This window comes from Dermochelys coriacea, chromosome 12, assembly GCF_009764565.3.
Source record: "Dermochelys coriacea isolate rDerCor1 chromosome 12, rDerCor1.pri.v4, whole genome shotgun sequence".
In the NCBI taxonomy this organism is placed as follows: Eukaryota; Metazoa; Chordata; order Testudines; family Dermochelyidae; genus Dermochelys; species Dermochelys coriacea.
Window position 1 is genome coordinate 10,241,715 of NC_050079.1, and position 21,815 is coordinate 10,263,529.

At 40.5% G+C, this 21,815-nt stretch overlaps 1 protein-coding gene across 4 annotated transcripts in view; it reads right to left on the minus strand.

Moving 5' to 3' along the window:
• SMPD3 (sphingomyelin phosphodiesterase 3) overlaps nucleotides 1-21,815 on the minus strand; it is a 249,145-nt gene that overhangs the window by 14,762 nt on the left and 212,568 nt on the right. For all 4 annotated transcript variants that reach the window (XM_043495052.1, XM_038367870.2, XM_043495051.1 and 1 more), the window contains 3 exons: nucleotides 16,041-16,196; nucleotides 9,830-9,919; nucleotides 8,192-8,255 (listed from right to left, as the gene is read on the minus strand). In XM_043495052.1, coding sequence (XP_043350987.1) covers nucleotides 8,192-8,255; nucleotides 9,830-9,919; nucleotides 16,041-16,196 — 310 coding nt within the window. The remainder of the gene's footprint in view (nucleotides 1-8,191; nucleotides 8,256-9,829; nucleotides 9,920-16,040; nucleotides 16,197-21,815) is intronic.

Sequence of the window (21,815 nt, forward strand, 5' to 3'; positions counted from 1 at the left end):
TAAGTGATTAATGCAACTAGAGACCCATTTGGATAGTCTTTGAGGAGATATCACAGAGTTTATCTTTCTGTGGACGAAAGGAAGAGTTTAGGGGATTTCCTGAAGTCCTTAGTCCTGTCCAAGTAGAATGCTAATGTCCTTCTAATATCTAGAATATGCACAATTGTCTCCCAGTTGTCACAATGTGGTTTTGGGAAAAAACAGGGAGATGGATCTGTTGATTCATATGGAAAGGGCAGAAAAAGTAGGGAGAAACTTGGGATATGGCCTTAGAGTTGTTTTTTGTTTGTTTTTAAAGACAAAGGCCGTGAATGATGTGTGTGCCATCCGGGCTGCTATTTCTCCTATGTGCCTAGCTGAGGCGATGGAAATTAGAAATGCTGTCGTCATGGACAGGTGTAAGAGAGAACAAGTTGCCCTGGACTCGGAGGGAGGCCTAGTCCAAGCCCTGAGAACTAGATTAAAGTCCCAGGCTGGAGTGGGTGGTGTCACATGGGGGAAGAGAGTCCCAATGCCCTTAAAGAGTCTACCTTAGTGGTTGAACAAACTTCAAGGGGGAAGCCATTTTCGCCATGAGATGTACCTTTAGGGAGCTGAGTGAGAGTTTAAAATGTAGTGCAAAATCAGAGGGAGGAAAGATGAGGCTGGGTCTGTCCATTTGGAATGGTACAAACTTGGAGACATTTCCATTTTGTAGATGGGTATGTGGAGTGGTCAACTTGTGGTTGTGTTGCAACATGTGTTTCAGCTTGTCAGAGCATTCTGCTTCTAAGCCTTGGACCAAAGAAAGATCTAGGCCTGGAGGCGGAGGACTCATGGGTTGGGGTGAAGGGTCAGCCCACTGTTTTGAGAGAGCAGGTGAGGAATGGGCTGATGTCAGAGGAACAGGAGGGCACATTGCCATCTGTGTCAGGTAAGGGAGCCAGACTTGTGATTGCCCCTCTTGACTATGACAATAACTCTTGCTTTGTTTCATTGAATTTTCAACAGAATCTTGGACAGGGTAGGAAACTGGGAAAAGACATAGAAGTGGGCCCTGTCTGCTGGGAAGATGAGGGCAACTGTCAGTGAATGTTTCCTCAATGGGTGGCTATATCTTGACACACCTGTGAATTCAGTATACACTCATTGTCGTGAGAAAATGCCAAATGAGACTGTTGGTTATCCCGTTCTGTATCCCTTGTAGACAGACAGCTGAGATGAGCTCATTGTGATGGGTGCATCAGTTCCAAAGTTTGAATGTTGTCTTGCAGAGGGAGGGAGATCTGGCAGCTCCTTGGCAGTTAATGTGACCTGTATGTTTTGTATAAAGTCCATCATAACCTTTGTGTGTGGGTTTAGTTTTTTTGTTTAATGAAAGGCAGAGTTTGTGCACAGGCACTCCTGACAGCCCCTAGCCCCAAAAGAGTGATATGGAAGGTCATTTCTGTGGAAGGCCATTTGTCCTGAACCTTGTTGTTTTGTAGGTGAGCTCCCCAGCATATTACGAAGACATGTGTCCCAGGGTGGTGAATGTGGGTAGTAAGAGGTCCACTCTCGCTTGTATTGCATTAGGTTGGTGCTGATAAAGTCCAGTCACTGTACCAGGGTTAGTATGCCACTACAATGAAGTGAACCTTGGAGACTACCCTGTGTGGAGCAGTCTGTACCTATAATGATCCTGCCCCAAAGGTAAGCAGTAGGAAATCTCCTATACGATGGTTGTACTGAGATATGGAAGTAGGCACCCTGTAAGTTCAGGGCTAGAAATCAATCTCTTTGCTCTAGAGCTGGTCCTAACTGCTGTGAAGTAAGGTGACTTCTGAGTGGTGTGACAGGTGTATAGATAGCAGCTGATGCGATCATTGTTCAGGCCCCCGACCAGCTCATCAAAGTGCTTATAAGAGGCCGTTGGAGAGGTCATGGACTGGGGCGCATAATGTTCTCACTTTTGAGCCCTGGGCCTCTTACACTGTGGCCCATAACTGCACAGAGATGGTGAGTACTGAGAAGATTGTGATCTGTGGTGTGGTTGAGAGGTATATCTTCTCTTCTGTTCCACAGTGTAGATTCCTAAGGAGTGTAGTGTGGCCCGAGAATCCTTCAGGATGCAGAGAGAAAATCTGTCTTCTCCGCAAAGAGTTTGGCCCTTCAAATTGGAAGTCTGTAGCTCTTTGGGCAATCTAGAGAGGTGTAGCGAACAAAAAAAAAAAAACCCACAACCTACCTCAGTACCACTGTCATGGAGACTGGGCGGGCAGCTGTAACAGCTACATCCAGTGGTGTCTCTAAGAATCAGTCTAGCTATTAACTGACCTTCTCTAAGAATGGTCTGAATCTATTCTTTTTGTGTTTCCAGTAATGTTTCAGAAACATCCTGGGTTTCCCAAGATTAACAAAATTGTTTTGGCCATGACAGTTTAGTAATTTATGACTCTGAACAGTAATGTTGTTGATGAATACGCCAACTTGCGAAGCCGGATCATATGGAGTTGACTTGGCATTATGTTGCTTGCTTCATGCATTAACCTCCACTATGATGGAGTTGGGTTGCAGATATTGAAAACAAAGTCTGCCTCTTTGGGTAGAGATGTAGGGTTGTTTTTATTTACACTCTGTTGCTGGTTGGTGCGATGGAGGCTGGCTCTGACAGATGATTTCGGTAGGATCTAGAGTCATCTCATTAATTGGGAAGAAAGTTCTAGATGAGAAGGTAGCGTGCAGAATTTCCACCAACTTGTGTTGTGTATCTGCCACCTCCTATAAGGGAATCTGCAGCTCGTCTGCAACCATGTTGGTAAGATCCAGAAAGTTCTTAAATCTTCACCCAGCGATGAGGGGTGAGCAGCACAGTCTCATCTGGGAGAGATGAGGAGAAGTGTGCTGAAGAGGTAGCTTCCTCTTCAGGTGGTGGGGTTTTTTTTGGTTGTTTTTTTCCCCCTTCCCCCTTCTTTCCTGTTCTGAAAAAGTTTTCTCCTGTCCTGGCTCAGGTGCCAGGCTGTAGCAAGCCATCTGGTGGACTCTCCCTGAGAGACACCAGAGATGGTCGCGCCATGTGCGTGTATATACCTGAAGAGTTACAATATGGCCTTGGGAGGGAGAGGCAGGAAGGCAGGCACAGGTGGTTGGCATGATGGAATTGGGGATGACCCTTGTAGTGTGGTGGTGGGCCACCTTGAGGGGCCAGGGAATGATCTCCTCCCGGCCAGTGTCAGATTCGTCAGTGGGTAAGGGTGCCACTGACTGGGGTATTGGCAGTGTACAGCCCAATGCTAAGAGCGATTCTGGGTGCCGGGATGTGCTTGATACTGGGGTCCTGGTACCAAGTAATGGGGATTGTGGTTCTTCCCCAATCATCAGGTCTCCAGGGTATCAGTGCTCATGCAGTACCATGGGTTCATTTGGTACCACAGAGGTGGGTCCGTGGTATATTGTTAGTACCGATAGTTGGGCAGAGCACTCCCTAAATGAGAGTTTTTCCCAGTACAAAAAGTTTGTGGGTGCCACTTTTTTAGAGACGGTATGGTAATTGTATCTCTCTGGGTACACAGGTCTCCAGAATATGAGAATACCTGTGTTATCATGGGTTCATCCGGAAACCCAGAGGAGTGTCTGAAGTCAGTATCAATGGTTGGGAAGGTGCAGAACACTTCCTAGATGGGAATTTTGTTGCATCTGGTACCAAAGGGTTTCTCTATGCTGCTCTTTTAGAGATGGTCTGGTAACTGTCCCCTCCTTCAGAGCATGAAGGTGGAAGCCTCTGGTGTCTCTGTGTGGAAGCAGAGCTGACAGCAGGGCTTCTCTGTGTCGCTCTTTTAGAAATGGTACAGTAACTGTGCCCTCTCGGTGCAGTAGTTGCCCAGAGTAGAGCTCAGAGCAGCACAGAGCTTACAAAAGCCCCTTGTAGGTGCGGAGAGCAGAGCTCGGAGCAGGGCAGAGGTCACAGCAGGAAGCCCCTTCTCAGGTTTCAGCTTCCAGAGCTTCGGTGCTGATCTCCAGCAGCAGCTGAGCTCACAGCAGGAGGTTCCTCTGCTGATATTGTCCTACAGAGATGGCCTGGCCACACTGGGGAACACCCCTCTGCCTGGCCAATTGCTCGGAGGAGCCTTTCCAGGGGGAGTCTGCTGGTGGCTGCTGCTTCTCTCTCTCTCTCTCTCTCTCTCTTCTCCTCTTCACCACTCAACCCCTTTTGAAGTGACAGGTTTCAAAGTAGCAGCCGTGTTAGTCTGAACGAAGTGAGCTGTAGCTCACGAAAGCTTATGCTCAAATAAATGCGTTAGTCTCTAAGGTGCCACAAGTCCTCCTGTCCTTTTGAAGTGAAGGCTCCAGGGATGATTGAAGGTCAACACCCACCAGAGTCTCCTGCAGACTGAAGTGTGTTCTCCATAGGGAGGAATATTTACTTCAGCTCCTGTGAGGCTGCAGTTTTAGGTGTGGCAGGTAAAGCACTTCTGTGAGGGTCTCCCAGGCACAGTGAGTGTCTGGCCATTACAGGAATTGACTCCTGGCAGGAGAGGCACCGCTTGGGGCAGAGAGAGCCAGGCAAGCCCCTCGGCAGGGGGGGGTCATCCTCTAGCAGGGAGGAATATGAAGAAGAACATCGTCTTTTCTTTCTTTTTTTTTTAAACTGAAAAAGAAAATAATTGAGTCTACTAGATGTCTGGGGAGAGGGGGGAATGCCCCCAGACAGGGAAGGAAAGTGAAGTTCTTTTCCTTTTTCTCTTTTCTTTTTAAGCCAAAGGAATGAAATGAAATAAAATAAAATAAAACAAAACACTAGCCCGAGTACTTTTAGGGAGAAAGGTAACAAAACAAACACTACGTATGCTAATGACACAGATAAGGAAGGGACAACTGCTCCTTCCCTCAGAGCCTAAGGCAGTAGAGAAGGAAGTGAGGGTGTTCCCTCCCCCCTCCCCCAAGAGGCAGACCAGGAGAGAGGGAGAGCACATGTAGGGGCTCAACGGGACACTGCTACCAAAAATCTCCGATTAGGTGTCTGTGTGCGCCCCCGCACCTCTAAAGTGAAGCACCCATAGGGACACTACTTGAAGAAGAATCCAAGTTCCAGTGCTTCCCTCCTCTAGGGGATGGCCTCTCTAAAGCCTTAAATCACTTCCAGAAAAGTTATGAATGAAAATCCCTGTCCTCCTTTAGGGCCTGATTAAAAGTCCATTCAAATCAATGCCAACTGTGTCCACATATCTATTCATAGGGCCTCATCACATCAGCCACACTATCAGAGGCTCGTTCACCTGCACATCTACCAATGTGATATATGCCATCATGTGCCAGCAATGCCCCTCTGCCATGTACATTGGCCAAACTGGACAGTCTTTATGTAAAAGAATAAATGGACACAAATCAGACGTCAAGAATTATAACATTCAAAAACCAGTCGGAGAACACTTCAATCTCTCTGGTCACTCGATTACAGACCTAAAAAGTGGCAATTCTTCAACAACAAAAAACTTCAAAAACAGACTCCAATGAGAGACTGCTGAATTGTAATTAATTTGCAAACTGGATACAATTAACTTACTTGAATAAAGACTGGGAGTGGATGGATCATTACACAAAGTAAAACTATTTCCCCATGTTTATTTCCTCCCCCACCACACCCCACCCACTGTTCCTTAGACGTTCTTGTCAACTGCTGGAAATGGTCCACCTTTATTATCACTACAAAAGGTTCCCTCCCCACCCCTGCTCTCCTGCTAGTAATAGCTCACCTTACCTGATCACTCTCGTTACAGTCTGTATGGTAACACCCATTGTTTCATGTTCTCTGTGTGTATAACTCTCCCCACTGTATTTTCCACTGAATGCAGCCAATGAAGTGAGCTGTAGCTCACAAAAGCTTATGCTCAAATAAATTTGTTAGTACTTGTGGAACCTGAGAGACTCCTTTTCTTTCCACTGACTTCAGTAGGCTTTGGATGAGGACTTCAGAGGATGAGGAAATTGCTAAGTGTTCCAAGAGAAGAAGAACCCCAATGCTAATCTTGGCAGGTAAGAAATCTTTCATTTAATCCTGTAATAAAACTCCGGAACCCTTTTTTTCAGTCATACTTTATATTACGGTTGCACATAAATAGTTTCTAGATAATAATATTACGGTTGCACATAAATAGTTTCTAGTTAATAAATGACAGATGTTTGAATAAATGGCTAATAAATTAAGAGTTCAGTGGGTTGCTTATAACAATCTATAGTATTCACCTATTCATGTATGTAACATAAGTATTAATCCTTTATAAACCATTTATCAATGTGACCCATCTTCATTACTAAATGCAAATAGCTCCTTTTATGGTTGGGGTTTTTGTATATTTGTTTATTTTAATAGGAACAGTAAATCTGTTCAATGACAAATTGTCCCAAAGGACCCCTTGAAAATTAATCCACAAAAATTTTAGGGAGCTTCAGTTTGTAAGTCTCCCTGCCTGCACTTGGAGCCATAAAATGGGGAATCATGTGCACATGCATATTTACATGTGCAGATTTGCCTGTGCAGGCCAATTGGACCCCTCTTTTACTTGCATAAATGCCTTTAGTACAGGATAGTTTTGCATCTTGTACATCTGAATGGATGTGCCTGGAAATGTACATGTAAGAGAGGGGTCATTTGGCTTGCACAGGCAAATATGCAAATGTAATTAGATTTGTAGATTTTGGAGGCCTGTTGAGAAGTTTGCCCTTAATAACTGCTGATTAATAAGGTGTTCCTAAAACAGACTACAGCTTGTAAATTGTTGAATATAGGCTAGGCACAGACTTTACCTTTTAAAATCTGTAAGTTCCATACAACTAAATTTTAGCTTAGTTAAGTTTCATGTCTACCCTTGTTTCACATATTTAACCAAGTTTCAGACAATTCAAACAACCTTATTATCACTGTTGTATATTTCATTCATAGACTTTCTTCCAGAAATTCTGTAGAAAGTATGTTTTGATACCATGCAGCAACTGGATCTTCTGTACTTATGATGATTTATATAATCTACTAATGAAGACAAGATGTCCAAAGGACAAGCACATGCTTGTCTGTTAAAGATGTTGCTCAGCAAAGTACTAAACTAGCATCAGAATTGCTTCAGCAGTATTATCATCTAAGGTCTCATATAGTCCTTAAAGAAATGCCTCCTCAGGTTTTGTCAGCCTTTGGTAAGTGGTCTTTTGCACCAGTGAGTTGGAACATGCCCAAGACGTACAGCTAAATCAAACACACCATGCAAATAAACTGCAAGTACAGGCCAGTACTATTGACTGATATTCAGCTTCCACCCTGCCCCCCACGGCATGTTTGATGTAATGATCATCTTCTCTCCCCCTCCCCCCAGGGTTTGTTTATGTACAATGAATTATGGGAGCTTTCTACTACTATGACAGCATCTACATAACCTCACTGGGTTAGTCTGGGTTGAGTTGTAGCTCTTGGGCCAGTTATTTTATTCAAATAGTTCCTTCATTGTTAGTACCAAGTCCACTGGACTGGTCAGGTGTGGAGAGGTCTTCAAACAGGCTGTGCTAGGGCCTGTCTAGTGGCATTCAGAACTTTTGTTTTGTTGTCCTGTTCCAACAAACTGAATGTATACAGAGGTGTGAATTCACTGAATATTAGCCAGCTTTGAATTCTATAGTGCATTCCTCTTTTGATAATATGGTTAATAGCCACAGGTTTTGGAGTCATGATCCAAACTTCCTCAAAATTCAAGGTTGGTTAGATCTAGAGTTTACTTAGTCCTGTTTCTATCCCCCCTCTCCCCACCCCACACACACACATTTCATTTTTTAAATGTTGTTTTGGTGTAAATCTAGTGCTGGTTAAAGATGTCAGAATTACATCTCTAGAATCTGAAGTCTTCCACTTGGCCATAAGACAGCATGACTCCCCTATCTGGCTTGGGCAGTAATACTATAGTGGTTTAACTTTTTATTATCTATACATATTTACATTATGCCATATTCACAGTATTCCTGTGGGTCAGGCAGAACCACCTATAGAGATGCAAAGTCAGTACAGTTTCTAGAATTAATTAAATTCTTAGTACCTCTGCTGCTATTGCCAAATCAAAGGTAAGCAACATTTTTCAAAGGCCACCAAACAGCCATCAGATAATAAATTTTAGTCACTTATAACCTGAATTAAAATATTAAATGGAAAATGACAAACTAGCTTTTCAAATAGTGAAAGAGATTGAGTGCATACTTCTGTAGGTTATCTGGAGTGCACACTTCTTCGTCATACAATCCTTCAGGATCTAACAAGGTACCTGTGAACAAAACAGAACACATGACTAACTCAGCATATCTATTGCTACTTGCACCTTGCGTAATTACTTGTAGCTGTGCAAAGGGAGTGGAATCAGAAAGTGTTCCTTTCTGATTTGATAGCATTTTATACTCACTTAGCACCCGTATCTTAAACTGACTGCATTTGCTTTGGACATGTCCTCCCTTCGGGGACTGTATATTGTCCATGCAGGCTATGCTTTTGATCTAATGGGACTCTTCCATTTCAGAACGAATACAAAAAAACCTTCTAATTGCAATGAGGATAGGAATGCTTGCACTCAGTTACTCCCTCTTTCTGATCCCTTTGTGTCTCTTCTCCCTTGATTCCTGCACAGAACCTCTCTCCCCATCCCCGCCGAGCTTTTTAAACCTTCCTGGCAAACTACCCCATCTGACCTACCCCCTACTCTGTTGCAGACATGATCTATTTTTTTCTTCCTCCTTCTACCCCACAATAGAGCTGTACACTCAGTGTTCCTCACTTGTTGGTATTTCCAGGCCCTGATAAGTTGAAAATTGGCTGCAGGGAGGCAGGGTTTAGTGTATATAGGCGATCAGCAAAAGGCTTCAACAGCAGGGAGCTGGGGTGAGACTCCCTCTCAACTGCCAGAAACCCTCCTCCCAACCTTGTATATTTGTACTTTCTACCTAACCCTTAAAAGCAGCCAAGTGTCCACATCTGAAATTTTTTCTATCACCACCTCTGCAATGCTGTCTGGGTAGACACTGCCTTGACTCCATCTCCACTGAAATCCCTGGGTATTGATTGTAGGGATCTGCTTCTCTTTAGCCTTTCCAAGTCTCAGCTTTCCTGAATCCCGCTGTCTACTTTCTTCCACATGTGACTAAATACAACCACTTCCTCAATCAGTCAAATAAAGGTAATTAATTAAAGTGAGTCCTCCTCCACTCCTGTTTTTAAAGCTTTTCATAGAAGTCCAGTGGGCAAAATAATCTCTAGTGTAACTCAGTTGAAATCAGTGGAATTACACCAGGAATAAATTTTTTCCTAAGGTATGCCGTTTGAACTGGATGTGAAAATGAAAACTGTGCCAATGGAATTGTTTAATTACCTCGTCACAAACAATGGTTTATAATATCAGCAATTAATGGGGCTGGAAAGTTAGATCATAAGCTGAATATTTCAGTTTTACATACAAATAGCTTGGTGCAACTGAGAGATTAGAATTGGAATACAGAGAAACGACAATGGTTCAACTGGGTTTTAAAAACTAATTTTAACGTCGCTAAACTGTGGCAGGGTACTTGAGTAGTCTTCGAAACTGATGCCATGTTCAATTCCAGCAGGGGCTGCATTTTGGTAGAGATCACCTCATCCACTATCTGGGTACATGTATAGTACAATAAAGCACTCTGAGGTTTGCAAAAGATATGATACGGGTTGAGGACAGTACTTTTAAACCACAGTTTGTAAATATTTAGTCCCCACTTAATTGCTGTTACTGCCCCTTAGTTATACCACCTGCAGGCAGCATATGGTATCTCAGGGCCACATAAGGTTGCCTCTGACAGTTTTGAGACAAAACCTTACCAATTGCCCATGGTTTTTCCTCCCCAGGACCAAGCCGGCATGGATCTTTGTAGCGTGTAAACAGGGAGTGCTGCTGCTCCAGCTTGTCCTCTGCAAAAAAAGAACAAGTCCAAGGAAAAGCAAATCAATCACATAGTACAAGCTTTAAAATACAGTGCAAAAACTGGTACCATGCAAAAGCAAAACTTGACTCTCCAGTCTGTGTCCTCAGCTCGTGCCCCTGGAAGGGAGAGGAGGGTCCTCACATCACTCTGAAGCAACCTCTCTGGTCAAGACTACAGCAGCACTAATTTAATTTGAAACCTGATTTCATTTTGGTTTCTAAAGGTGATATTAGCAACATTCTGTAATGAATTTTAAAAACACAAATAAACCAAAAATCACAATTGTAGTCAAGATTCTTAACTATGAGCTACATTTTTCTAAATTCTCTAAATCTTAGTCCTCAGATTCGACAAAAGTATTTCCTAAATGTCTCCCTTTCATCACTAGTTTAATGCTAAGTCGACAGCTGAAGGAACTGATGGCGCCTTATTTATCTTCAAAACAGGTTTGACTGCAGGCAATGGTAATGTAGATTTCCCACCTTGCCTGGGTAATTTACATAACCCCTGTCCTGGAGGGACCAGTCTCCATGCCTTTTCAATTTCTAGTCTCTGCAAGAATGCCAACAGCGTACCAATTAGTGCCAGTTGTGGTGGTGGCACATGTTGGGTTAATATCACTAACTCATTTCAACTGGCCCAGTGAACTGACAGCAAATGATTACTTTTGGGCACTAAATTACCTGGGCTGGATTTGAACTGGTGACCTAAAGGTGAAAGACCGTAGGCCCGTTGAGATTAATGGCATTAAAAATATTACCTGTATATCTCAAATCCTCCAAAACTGTAAATCATGAAAAATAGGCCACTTTCCTATCCCTGGTCCTCTCCACCCCAAGCCTCTACTTCCTCATTATACTGCCTTGTTGCATCTTGTCTTAATTAGGAGCCTAAACTCTTTAGGGCCAGATTTTTAAAGGTACTTGGGCACCTAAAGGTGCCCAATGGGAGTTAGGTGCCTAGGCAATTTTGAAAAATTCCAACGAGGAACCTATCTGCATTTTTAGGTGTCTAAATGACTTTTAAAAATCTAGCCCTTACTGTTACTATACATTGATAGAGCACCCAGCATAATGGAGCCCTAATGTCATTGGAGCTTGTTGGTGCTACTGTATACAATTAGTTAATATCCTATTCTCAACTTCCTGAACTCTCCAAATAATTGCTCCTGCCAACAAAACTCCACTAAGAACAAAGATTCACTGTTGGAAAATATAGCACTCTAAAACAGAAGAAAATGTATAAACAACAACAAAAAGTGATTCACTGCCGAATCCTGCCCATCTGATTTTTGGGAGCAATTAATGGGCCTGATTCTCCACTGCCTTGCACTATGTACTGATGTAAATGACTTCACAATGTAGGTATTAAATGTTAGGCAGTGCAGAACTAGATCTGCTGACTTCATATTGACAATAAATATGGTGAGTTGGGTACGTATATAGTTTCTGCAGTGCATTTGTTGAAGTTAGAAGCTTGTGGTATGACTGCCTTACAAGATGCACTGTTCATGAAATATTTAGGTTACAAAACTGACTGAAAAAGACAGAGAAATTATATTTTGTGTTGTGATATTGTTATCCTGAGTATTAGAGTAGTCCAAATTACAACCAGAATACTACATGCATTTTCAGTGCTTAATTTCTGTCAGAGCACAATTAATATCAATTATTCTACTTCAAGTCTAATAGCAAATATATGCCTCTAGGATTATTTAATGTAACAAACTAGTACTATTGGCACTGGATCAAGCAGTTAGGAGACTTATAATTCAGGATACACTATTTATTATGGTAAATCTCATATTTAGTAGGATTTGCAGGATCAGACCCTCAAACTGAAAATACCAACACTGCTGTAAATCCAAGAATATTTTTTAAAACCTATTAAACTGGCAGTATCCCTTGACAATTTTCTTCTTTGCAGCACTTCCACCGTTTTAGATTTTAGAATTTCTTATCAACAGTTCAAGTTCTTTCTAGGGATCCTTGGAACATTCACAAATGCCTGCACTTGGAACTAATGATGTCATTTGTCACAGTCTATTGTCAAGGCAACAAAATCCATAAATGTGTATGAAAATGGACACACTCAAAAATGAGGGAGGGGGAACTTCTTTGAAGTTTGAGCTAGACACATCACCTAAGGAGGACATTGATTTTCATCAACAGGAGCAAACCAGACCTGCTTCTACAGGAGAGTAGCATCATCCCTTGCCAAGAATAATGTTGTGTGACAATCTCAATTCCAACTAGAAGGAGTCAGAAAAAGGAAACAACACGAATGTTCAGTCTCTAGCCACATTCAAACTAATGATCCACTACCCCTGAAGCTGTTAGGGGCTCTTATGTCATTGTATCTCTTTTGTCCCTAGCTATAGGGCCACAGGATCCCATTCTTGCATTTTGTTCAGTGTATTTTACTGAGCTGAGAACTGATACCCCTAATTCAACTATTGCACCTGCATTGTCTCAGCTGCCATCTTTCGAACCACAAGACGATTCTGGGACTAAGCAGTAATAAATTAGCAGTGACATCTTGGAGGAATTGGAGAGGATCAGAAAACTAGGGTATTTAAGACTTGACAGGTACACCAAATCCCTCCTACCTCAGCAGGATATTGATTTTGTTCAGTATTTTTATTTAAGGACCAGATGAAATCTGTACAATTTTATTTCTCCAAGCTTTGCTCTGTCACAAGGTTTCATATGCCTATAAACTTTCATCAGTGAAGCCATGGAAAGGAATAACATTCTGTGATGATTAATCCACTGTCATGAGCAATTGTTACTATTCATGGCTGAGAGGTACAGCCTAGCCCCTCTCATTGAACATTTTTTTTTATCTCAGAGCGAAGGGTTTAAAATAGAATAGATTTCCATCAGAGTCAGACTACATCAGCCTGACATTAAAGACACCCTTATAATAAAGTTCCTGATAACTGAGAATTCAATGTACTGATGTTAGAAGTGTGATAACTCTCTAGTACTCGGGTACAACTAACTTGCTGCAAATGGCCCTAAAACATGGGGTGACCAAGGAACTTGCGAATGTCAGATGGATTAATGGTATAATTTTCAACAAAGAATTAGAGCTAGATTTTCACAGGAGCAAACAAACTATTCTACAAATTTCACAGTTTGTAAAGAAAGCTGGCATGTCTAAATATATTCAGTTAATATTTTTTTCCTTAAAACCTTTCAGACTCTTTATAGTGCAAAATTGGTAAATATCAAGATTTAGTACTTAAAAATACAAAATCTACATTTTCGGTCTAAAGTACATTACCTAACAAAGATCTGTGACTTTTTAAATTAAAAACATTCCCTACAAAGTTGTAAACACAAATACTGCAGCACGGTTCTAATTTAATGCATGAGAACCAAAAAGTGAGACTGACTATAAATAGAAAATGAAAGTGATCAACTTAATTTCAACTTCCATTTCAAAAGTGCAAAATAGTAAACTGCATAGCTAGCAATAGATTTTAAATGCTTTTAATAATTTTAATTTTTAGCAACACATCTAAGAACAGCTTTTACCTTGATAGCATCCCCTTTAACAATGGTTAAGTTTCAATAATTTAAACCCCTATGCAAACATGCCTACCAAAACTCAACCATTGTAACCCAGCTTCACAAATACAAAAATAGATTGTCAACCAAGTAACATCTGACACTTGGATAGAATGAACATACTATATTGTACAATTGCTACATAGTGTATAAAAAGATTATTCTAGCTCATTCACTGGCTGAAATGATCACGTTTACAAGCCAGGAAGCTTCTTTTATTTAAGATCTGGAGCAAAGCTACACAAGCATGTAAATAACTGAATTCTGATTTGGCTGTATGTGAGTTCAGCTAAAATTGATTTACCTCTGAGCCAATAAAGTATAGGGAAATTTTTGCTTTACTAATAAACTCTGGTCAATAAATTTTGACTTTCATTTCTAGAATGTTGATTCATAATTCCAGATGCCAACTCAGAGTGTCTGCCAACTTCATGTTCTGTTCTTCAGATACTTTTCTACTCAACTTCAGGGTTCATTTGAGATTGGAGATGCAATAACTAAATTGACCGTGAGCATCTGATCCAAAGCTGAGCATGGTAGGTTATTCATCTTCTGAGAATCCTGGCTGCCAAGTGGTAGCACAAATGAGACCAGACCAGGCAATTCAGGGGCAGTCAATATTTTGAATTTTTTCATTTAAACATCTATCTATCCAAACCCAGATTAATTAACCTCTTCAGTGGTGATTAGCACTATACCTATCTCATCAGCAGTTTAAAAAAAAAAGCACATTCAAAGACATGATACGAGAGGATAGTAATTATTTTGGATTGTACAGGAGGTCTCTTTTTCTTTGATATAACTGGTACACCCAGGTTTATTAGAAGGGATAGATTCCCTATGGACACTAATATCTCCACTAAGCAAATGGGCCTGAACAGTGACTAAGAATCCATAAACATGCTGGTCCTAAACTTTAGATCCCAATCTGAACACTTGAATTTATCTCTAACCTAGCTGACAAAAAGCACAGCATAAACCACTATGCACAATAGAGAACACTGTAAGAGACTCATGGTGATCATGATTCCTCCCACCCCTTGTCTCACTGGTTCACACTCTGAGGATCCTAGTGGATCCATCTCTTTGTATGCCCATGTAGTAGTGGTAGTTCAGACACTGACCTTTCCTCTCAGATGTAGCCCTCTTCATGCCTTTTGCCATCTCCAGACTGGACTGCTATATAGTGTTCTATTTAGGGTACCATTTGAAGTCATTTGGATGCTTTGGCAAGAGCAGTTTGCAATTACCTGCCTATTTAGTGGGGCATGCACACACGAATATACACCACCTGTGCTTTACACCCTGTCCTGGCTTCCAAGCTGCTTCTTGGTGGTGCTAGCTAGTATCTATAATGCTGGCTGTTTTAGACGACCTCTCTCCCTATACTCTTCAGAGCAGTTGCTTTTCTGGCAAAGCTTCTGTTGTTTGGGCCCAGGGTTAAACTCCTTTGAGCAAGCAGTAGGACATCACTAGCAGACAGCCTTTGGTTCTGGAATTTGCTCTCTCCTACAGGCCACCAGAGTCCAAGTTCATGTACTTTTGGAATATAATGCTAGATTTTTTTTTACTTGGACTATTTCTTAATTTTAGAACATAATTTGGAAGGGATCCCGCATTAACTGGCACTAGTGTAGAAACTGGGATGGATTTTTTGATTTGTGCCAATTGCTGGTGGTAATTGTTCTTTTTAATTTCTGTGGTATGCCCAACTAGTATAGTGATGAGCCAGTTAAAATAAATTCACATCCATTTATGTAACTGCCTATACACCCTGTGCAAATATATACAAATACATACAGTTCATGCCATTAAAAATAACATTTACTGTACCATGTTTGACTTTATCCTAGTGTGTGAGATATTCTTTACTCCGAATTCCACTGTAAATTTAACATCTATTGGTAGTAAATGTCTATTTTTAATGGTGCCCTCTGCCCTCCATATAAGGAATAACTTCCAAAAAATAAGTTAAAAGAATATTAAAGTTGCAAATTCAAGTCCTTAAAGTTAGTAAATGCCAGAATTAAAGTTGCCTTCGGAACATTAATTCAGCCCCCTTGTGCGTATGCATTATGATACAGTCTTCAATTACATAGTTATGTAAGATTTTTTTCCACAGGTACCCCGTGATTATATACCTGTTGATATATATTAGTAACTAGAAAGAAAGGATATATAGGTTCCATAGTGACAATAAAAAAGCAGAGGAGATAAGAGCCACCTTTCTTTTTCTTCTAGATTTTGGTGGAGATTGTTAAATGCACAAATGATAGGACTGCCCTTTGTGCCTTAGAAATCTCCCCTTTAATGAATAGGTATCTCAAACATTGGGTTTGCTCACTCAGATTAACGATCTTTACTCCCATTTTTAAAAGTTTTTATAGCAGTTTATTCTTATTTAAATGTGATTGCAAAAGCCATGTACAATTGCAGATCACTGCTCTAAAGCAGTTAGAGGTGACATTACAACAACTTAGTAGCTCACTGTGATGCTATGTATTCAAGAGGAAGGGAAAAAACTTGTCTTACCAGATGAACAGTTGTCAAAGTTGAGATCTCCACAGATCACATCAAAAGCCACCAGCTCCTCTGGATTGGCTGTGCTGGAGGAGGAGGTAGATTTTCGGAAATCAGCCAGCCAATCTTGAAGCAGATCAAGTTGCTCACATCGAACAGTAGTGTCTCCTATGGGAAGCACGAAGTAAAAAAGCCTGAGTACAAGGGAATGTGCTTAAAACAATATTTAACTTTACAGATAGATACTTAGAATGCTGCATGCCTCTCGTGCAGTTAACGAATGCTGTTAGGGACGTAAAGCAAAATATGCAAGAGGGAGATAAAAAGAATAAAAGCATAACCCACTCCAACCCCTCCTATCCACCCTCTCCCCAAACAAGCCCTTGTATTTCATCATTTCATCTACTTCAGGTGTATATTTAAACAATTTGGGGAAAGGAATATCTTACTATTTGTATGTAAAGTGGCTGGTATTGTTTTGGACAGTATGAATAAAATTCACCCTCTGTGCGGAGACCTTTCACAAAGCCTATACACTGTGTAAGTCCTTGACATAAGGTTGAAGTGGGACTTAAATGGTGTGTAGACCTTCTGCTGGCTCTCTGCAAAGGGGTGAATTACACTATCTTTAAATGTAGTTTTTATATGTAATTTGTATAATATTAAGGTTGCAAAGTAAAACAAGTTAAGAAGTTCCAGAATTAAGGTTGTATATGCATTATGATGCAGTCTTTAATTACATGATTGCAAACTATTTTGTCCACAGTACCTCCACTCCATTCAGTTCTCAGAATGGATGGTCAAGATTTCATTTTATACTCATTGTTTGATATGAGGCTATAGCTTGCTAACCATTCAAACCGTCCGTGGACTACAGAATTATTAGTTTCCCCAGGGGCTTTACTATGGCATGCACTATTCTAAACACTATGGACGGAGAAGAACTATTTATGCTATACGACAGTGTTGGCACAAGAACAAATGGGTATGAACTGGCCAGGAATAAATTTTGGCATGAAATTAAAAGGTTTCTAAACATCAGAGTAGTGAGGTTCTGGAACAGCCTTCCAACTGGAGTAGTGGGCGCAAACAACCTATTTAGTTTACCCTAATTGTGAGCTTGTCATAAATATAAAGGGAAGGCTAACCACCTTTAAATCCCTCCTGGCCAGAGGAAAAACCCTTTCACCTGTAAAGGGTTAAGAAGCTAAGATAACCTCACTGGCACCTGACCAAAATTACCAATGAGGAGACAAGATACTTTCAAAGCTGGGGGGGGGAGGGACAAAGGATCCTCTCTTTCTGTGTGATGCTTCTGCCGGGACCAGAGCAGGAATACAGGTCAGAACTCCTCTAAAGAATTAGTAAGCAATCTAGTTAGATATGTGTTAGATTCTGTTTTGTTTAAATGGCTGAGAAAATAAGCTGTGCTGAATGGAATGTATAGTCCTGTTTTTGTGTCTTTTTGTAACTTAAGGTTTTGCCTAGAGAGATTCTCTATGTTTTGAATCTGATTACCCTGTAAGGTATTTACCATCCTGATTTTACAGAGGTGATTCTTTTACTTTTTCTTTAATTAAAATTCTTCTTTTAAGAACCTGATTGCTTTTTCATTGTCTTAAGATTCAAGGGTTTGGGTCTGTGTTCACCTATGCAAATTGGTGAGGATTTTTAGCAAGCCTTCCCCAGGAAAGTGGGTGTAGTGTTTGGGGGGATATTTTTTTGGGGGGGAAGACGTTTCCAAGTGGGCACTTCCCCTGTTATTTTTGTTAGACACTTTGGTGGTGGCAGCATAAAGATTCAAGGACAAAAGGTAAAACAATTTGTACCTTGGGAAAGTTTTAACCTAAACTGGTAAAAATAAGCTTAGGGGGTCTTTCATGCAGATCATGAAGGAACCTTGACAGAGCTCTCTGTGAAAACTGAATGAAAATTAATAAAATGTTACAATAACCTATAATAACAAATGTTGGTGGCAAAAGATGCAAAAAAGAGACCATACAGACTGCATCAATCCAAACAAAAACACTACTGATGTAATGCAAGGACTGTGTTACGAGCACGCCACATAAACAAGAACAATGCAAGACCAGAAATCAATTAATCAAAATTGGTGTCAGAAATTAGGCCTGCTGGTGGACAAAATAGTGGGAGAATGGACTATTCCGCCCTTCACTTCCTTTCAGGGTCCTTAAAATAAAAGGGGCTTTGAGATCAAAGTTGTTATAGAGGAAGTGAAGGGGGACAACTGCTGACTAAAAGAAGGGGAAAGAGCAAGCTTCACTATCATGGCTGCCACCGTCACTTATACTGGAGATCCACTGTAACATCAGTGGGCCTTCGTAGTCCTGATCCCAAGAGCTGTCCTTACCAGACCGATCTAACAGAGGGACTTGGATGACATTGCCACCTTCACCAGTTCTGGCTGAATCCTTACTGCCACCAGGAATGTGAGACTTTGTCACCCCAATCCAGTGTGTCTTTTTTTCTTCCCCACCTTTTTTCTTCTATTTCCTATGCTTCTCCTTTTGTCTTCTAACAAGAGTCTGGCTTAGCTGGCCAAGACTGCATATTTTGCAACATTACTGTAAGCCTGTGAGCAGAGGCAGATAAAAGCAATCCCCTAACCAGCCTGATGCTTGAATAAATTTGCCAGTTCTTGGAGTGGTTGAAAAGCTTGTATGCTGTGCCCATGTTTTTCCAGCAGTGAAGTTGCAATTGAGAGTAAACACCAGAGAAAGAACCTGTATTTTCTTTCTTCTGCTTTTGTGTGTGTTTGTCTTATTTTGCTTTCTATAAAACAGGATCAGACTTTAACAACAATGGTAGCTCCAGCGTCTCTCAATTAACTTCTTCTTTTCCCCCCCAAAAGAATACCCTCTAAAGACTAACTCCAGAGAAAGGGAAAGGGAACAAAGGATGTTGTTAAAATGAAAGCCTTACTTAATATGTTACATTTCAAATGCTTTAACTGTTTTTTCTTCATTTTCTGTATCTTTAATAAAAGGTTAAAAGGATTTTTAATTATTTGCCATAGTATGTAGCAAGTTGAGGTCTCTGTATATCAAACTTTGTTTAAAATCATTTAATGTTGGACAGCTACAGGATCATATTAACACTTTTGACTCTGTGGGCCCATATATTCCATCTAAATTAATACAACAGATCATCATCTCCTTTTTCCTATGCCAAGGTTGCATAGGGCCAATCTTATGAGCAGATTCCATGCAAGTCTGTTTAGAACCAGCATTTGAGACTGCTGAGGGTTGCTAGGATGGCTGTATATACTGTATTGTACCGCTGTCTTCTTGGACATCTCTGGACTCTCTCATTTTCATAGATAATAAATATTCAATAAATATTCATACACTTTTGGGCAGTTTTAAGATGAAGCCTGATAAATTTGTGAAAAGGATTATATGACACTGTTCCCTGTAATAGCAAGGGACTGCATGAGATGATCCAGGAAGTCCCTTTCAGTCCTATTTAGCATCTGCGTGTTACACAGACACTGATGGATTTAGCTTCACAACTCCTCTTTTAAGGGCAACTGAAGCACAGACCTTCATGTCAAAAAATGGGTACCCAATTTGTAATATTGTAACTTTTAGATCTGTAATCAAGTGACCAGAGAGACTGAAGTGTTCTCAGACTGGTTTTTGAATGTTATAATTCTTGACGTCTGATTTGTGTCCAATTATTCTTTTACATAGAGACTGTCCAGTTTGGCCAATGTACATGGCAGAGGGGCATTGCTGGCACATGATGGCATATATCACATTGGTAGATGCGCAGGTGAAAGAGCCTCTGATAGTGTGGCTGATGTGATTAGGCCCTATCATGGTGTCCCCTGAATAGATATGTGGACACAGTTGGCAATGGGCTTTGTTGCAAGGATTGGTTCCTGGGTTATTGTTTTTGTTGCGTGGTGTGTGGTTGCTGGTGAGTATTTGCTTCAGGTTGGGGGGCTGTCTGATTAATATAAAGCTGGGGAGGAGGGCCTTGGTTATCTGTAGGGAAAAACTATGCTGTTTTTAAAAAGGAAATAAGGTGGTAAAAACATGGGAGTTGGTGAAGCCTAGTGACAAGTGGGGAATGAAAGAAAAGTGAAATGTGGATTTTAATTTTTTTGTTTTTAATAAAACTTATCCCTTATCAACTTCGCTTATCTTGATATATGTATTTTTCTTTCATTTAAAATATGAATATTTACTTACAAATTGTAATTCAATACTAATAGTTTTGGAGTACTGTCTGTTCACTGGGTAACAACCATATCCTGTGCTAAAACTCCTCAGCCTGCATCCTTGAAGATTTAAATGGTATTTTTGGTTGATTTGTTTTGCTGTCAACATGTCAACCTCAGAGTTCATTCAGGACTATTGTTACCTTGTAAACAGGAAGCATCTTCAAATAAATTAATAATATAATTTGGAGATTCACTTGTCCACATGAATAGTGACATGCAAACTCCTCTGGGACCATTAACAACTGAAGTGTTAGTTGTACTTCACTGAAAAAATTATCCTTACATTTGCAATAAGGTCTCTGACTTCAGCCAAGCCAGAAGATGATTACCCCACCTTCCAAAAAATAATACCTGGCACTTTTAAAGAAGCTTTTATCAGTGGATAGCAGAACATTTTGCAGGCATGAAAGAACCAATCAAGCTTCATAATCCCCCCGTGAGGTAGGTAGGTAAGAAGTTCAAGCCTCATTAAAGGAACACTCCATCTACCACTGAAATGCAGCTACTTCTGGAATGATTCTAAGCAGCAATTTAATAACAGGGACACTACAAAACAGGTCCAGGACAGTAAATTAAAAAAAAATCTATATCCAGTTCCATTTTAATGAAAAGGGTGAATTTTAGGTATAAAAAGATATATAACTGCTTACAACAGAATTTGGCCAGGACATCTCTTGCAGTAAGTGCCATGGTATCTTTTAATAGCCATAGGGGTTCAGATCCCTCCATTTTACATCTTATCCAAACATCAAAGCTGTTGTGTGTAAGTTTATACATCCTAGAAGGGGGTCCAAATTACCCTGAGCAGTATCTTATTATTTGAATTAAATAGTAACCTTTTAAAATGTTTGTCTTTTTAATAGATGCCACACCTATTCTTTTTCTATCATTACTCTTTTTTTAAAAAAGTGAAATGTTTTGAATCAAGTCATTAATACACTTAACAGAAAACAGCTGTGCCAAACTGTTAGGAGTTTGTTTTCCATTTCATTACATAAACTAATATGACTAACTGAAGGACATGTAGGCTCTTAAATGTAATTCTGTTGTCTTTGATATAGCTTGACAGTTAAGCCTGAAAATATGAAGCAAACGTACGAAAGTAGAACTACGAAGGGCACTTCTTATTTTTAAAGGGAGAAGCTTAATGCTCTGACTCTGAGAAGTGAACATGTTTTTCCCATTCTGTTTGTTTGTCCTCTAACGTTTTATGGAATCTGACAGAACTGGTGTCAAAACCTAGCTGAGAGAGTGGGTTATTGGGTGGTGAAAAGAGACCAGGGCTAAATGGAAGCTAAGAATCTAAATCAGGACTCAAAACAACTGCAACCCTAGGCTCCAGAAAATGAATGCTCAGAGCAAGATGTTACCAGAATACAGAGATAAAAATAGAAAACTGAAGAAGAATCTTACATTATTAAAATGGAGCTGAAAAGCCGCGTCTCTTTTTAAAGCTATTCAGTCTCTTCAATTTACTATAGTGATTGCCAGTTCTGTTCCAGACTGTCTTACTGTTGCTGAAACACTGACCAAACAAA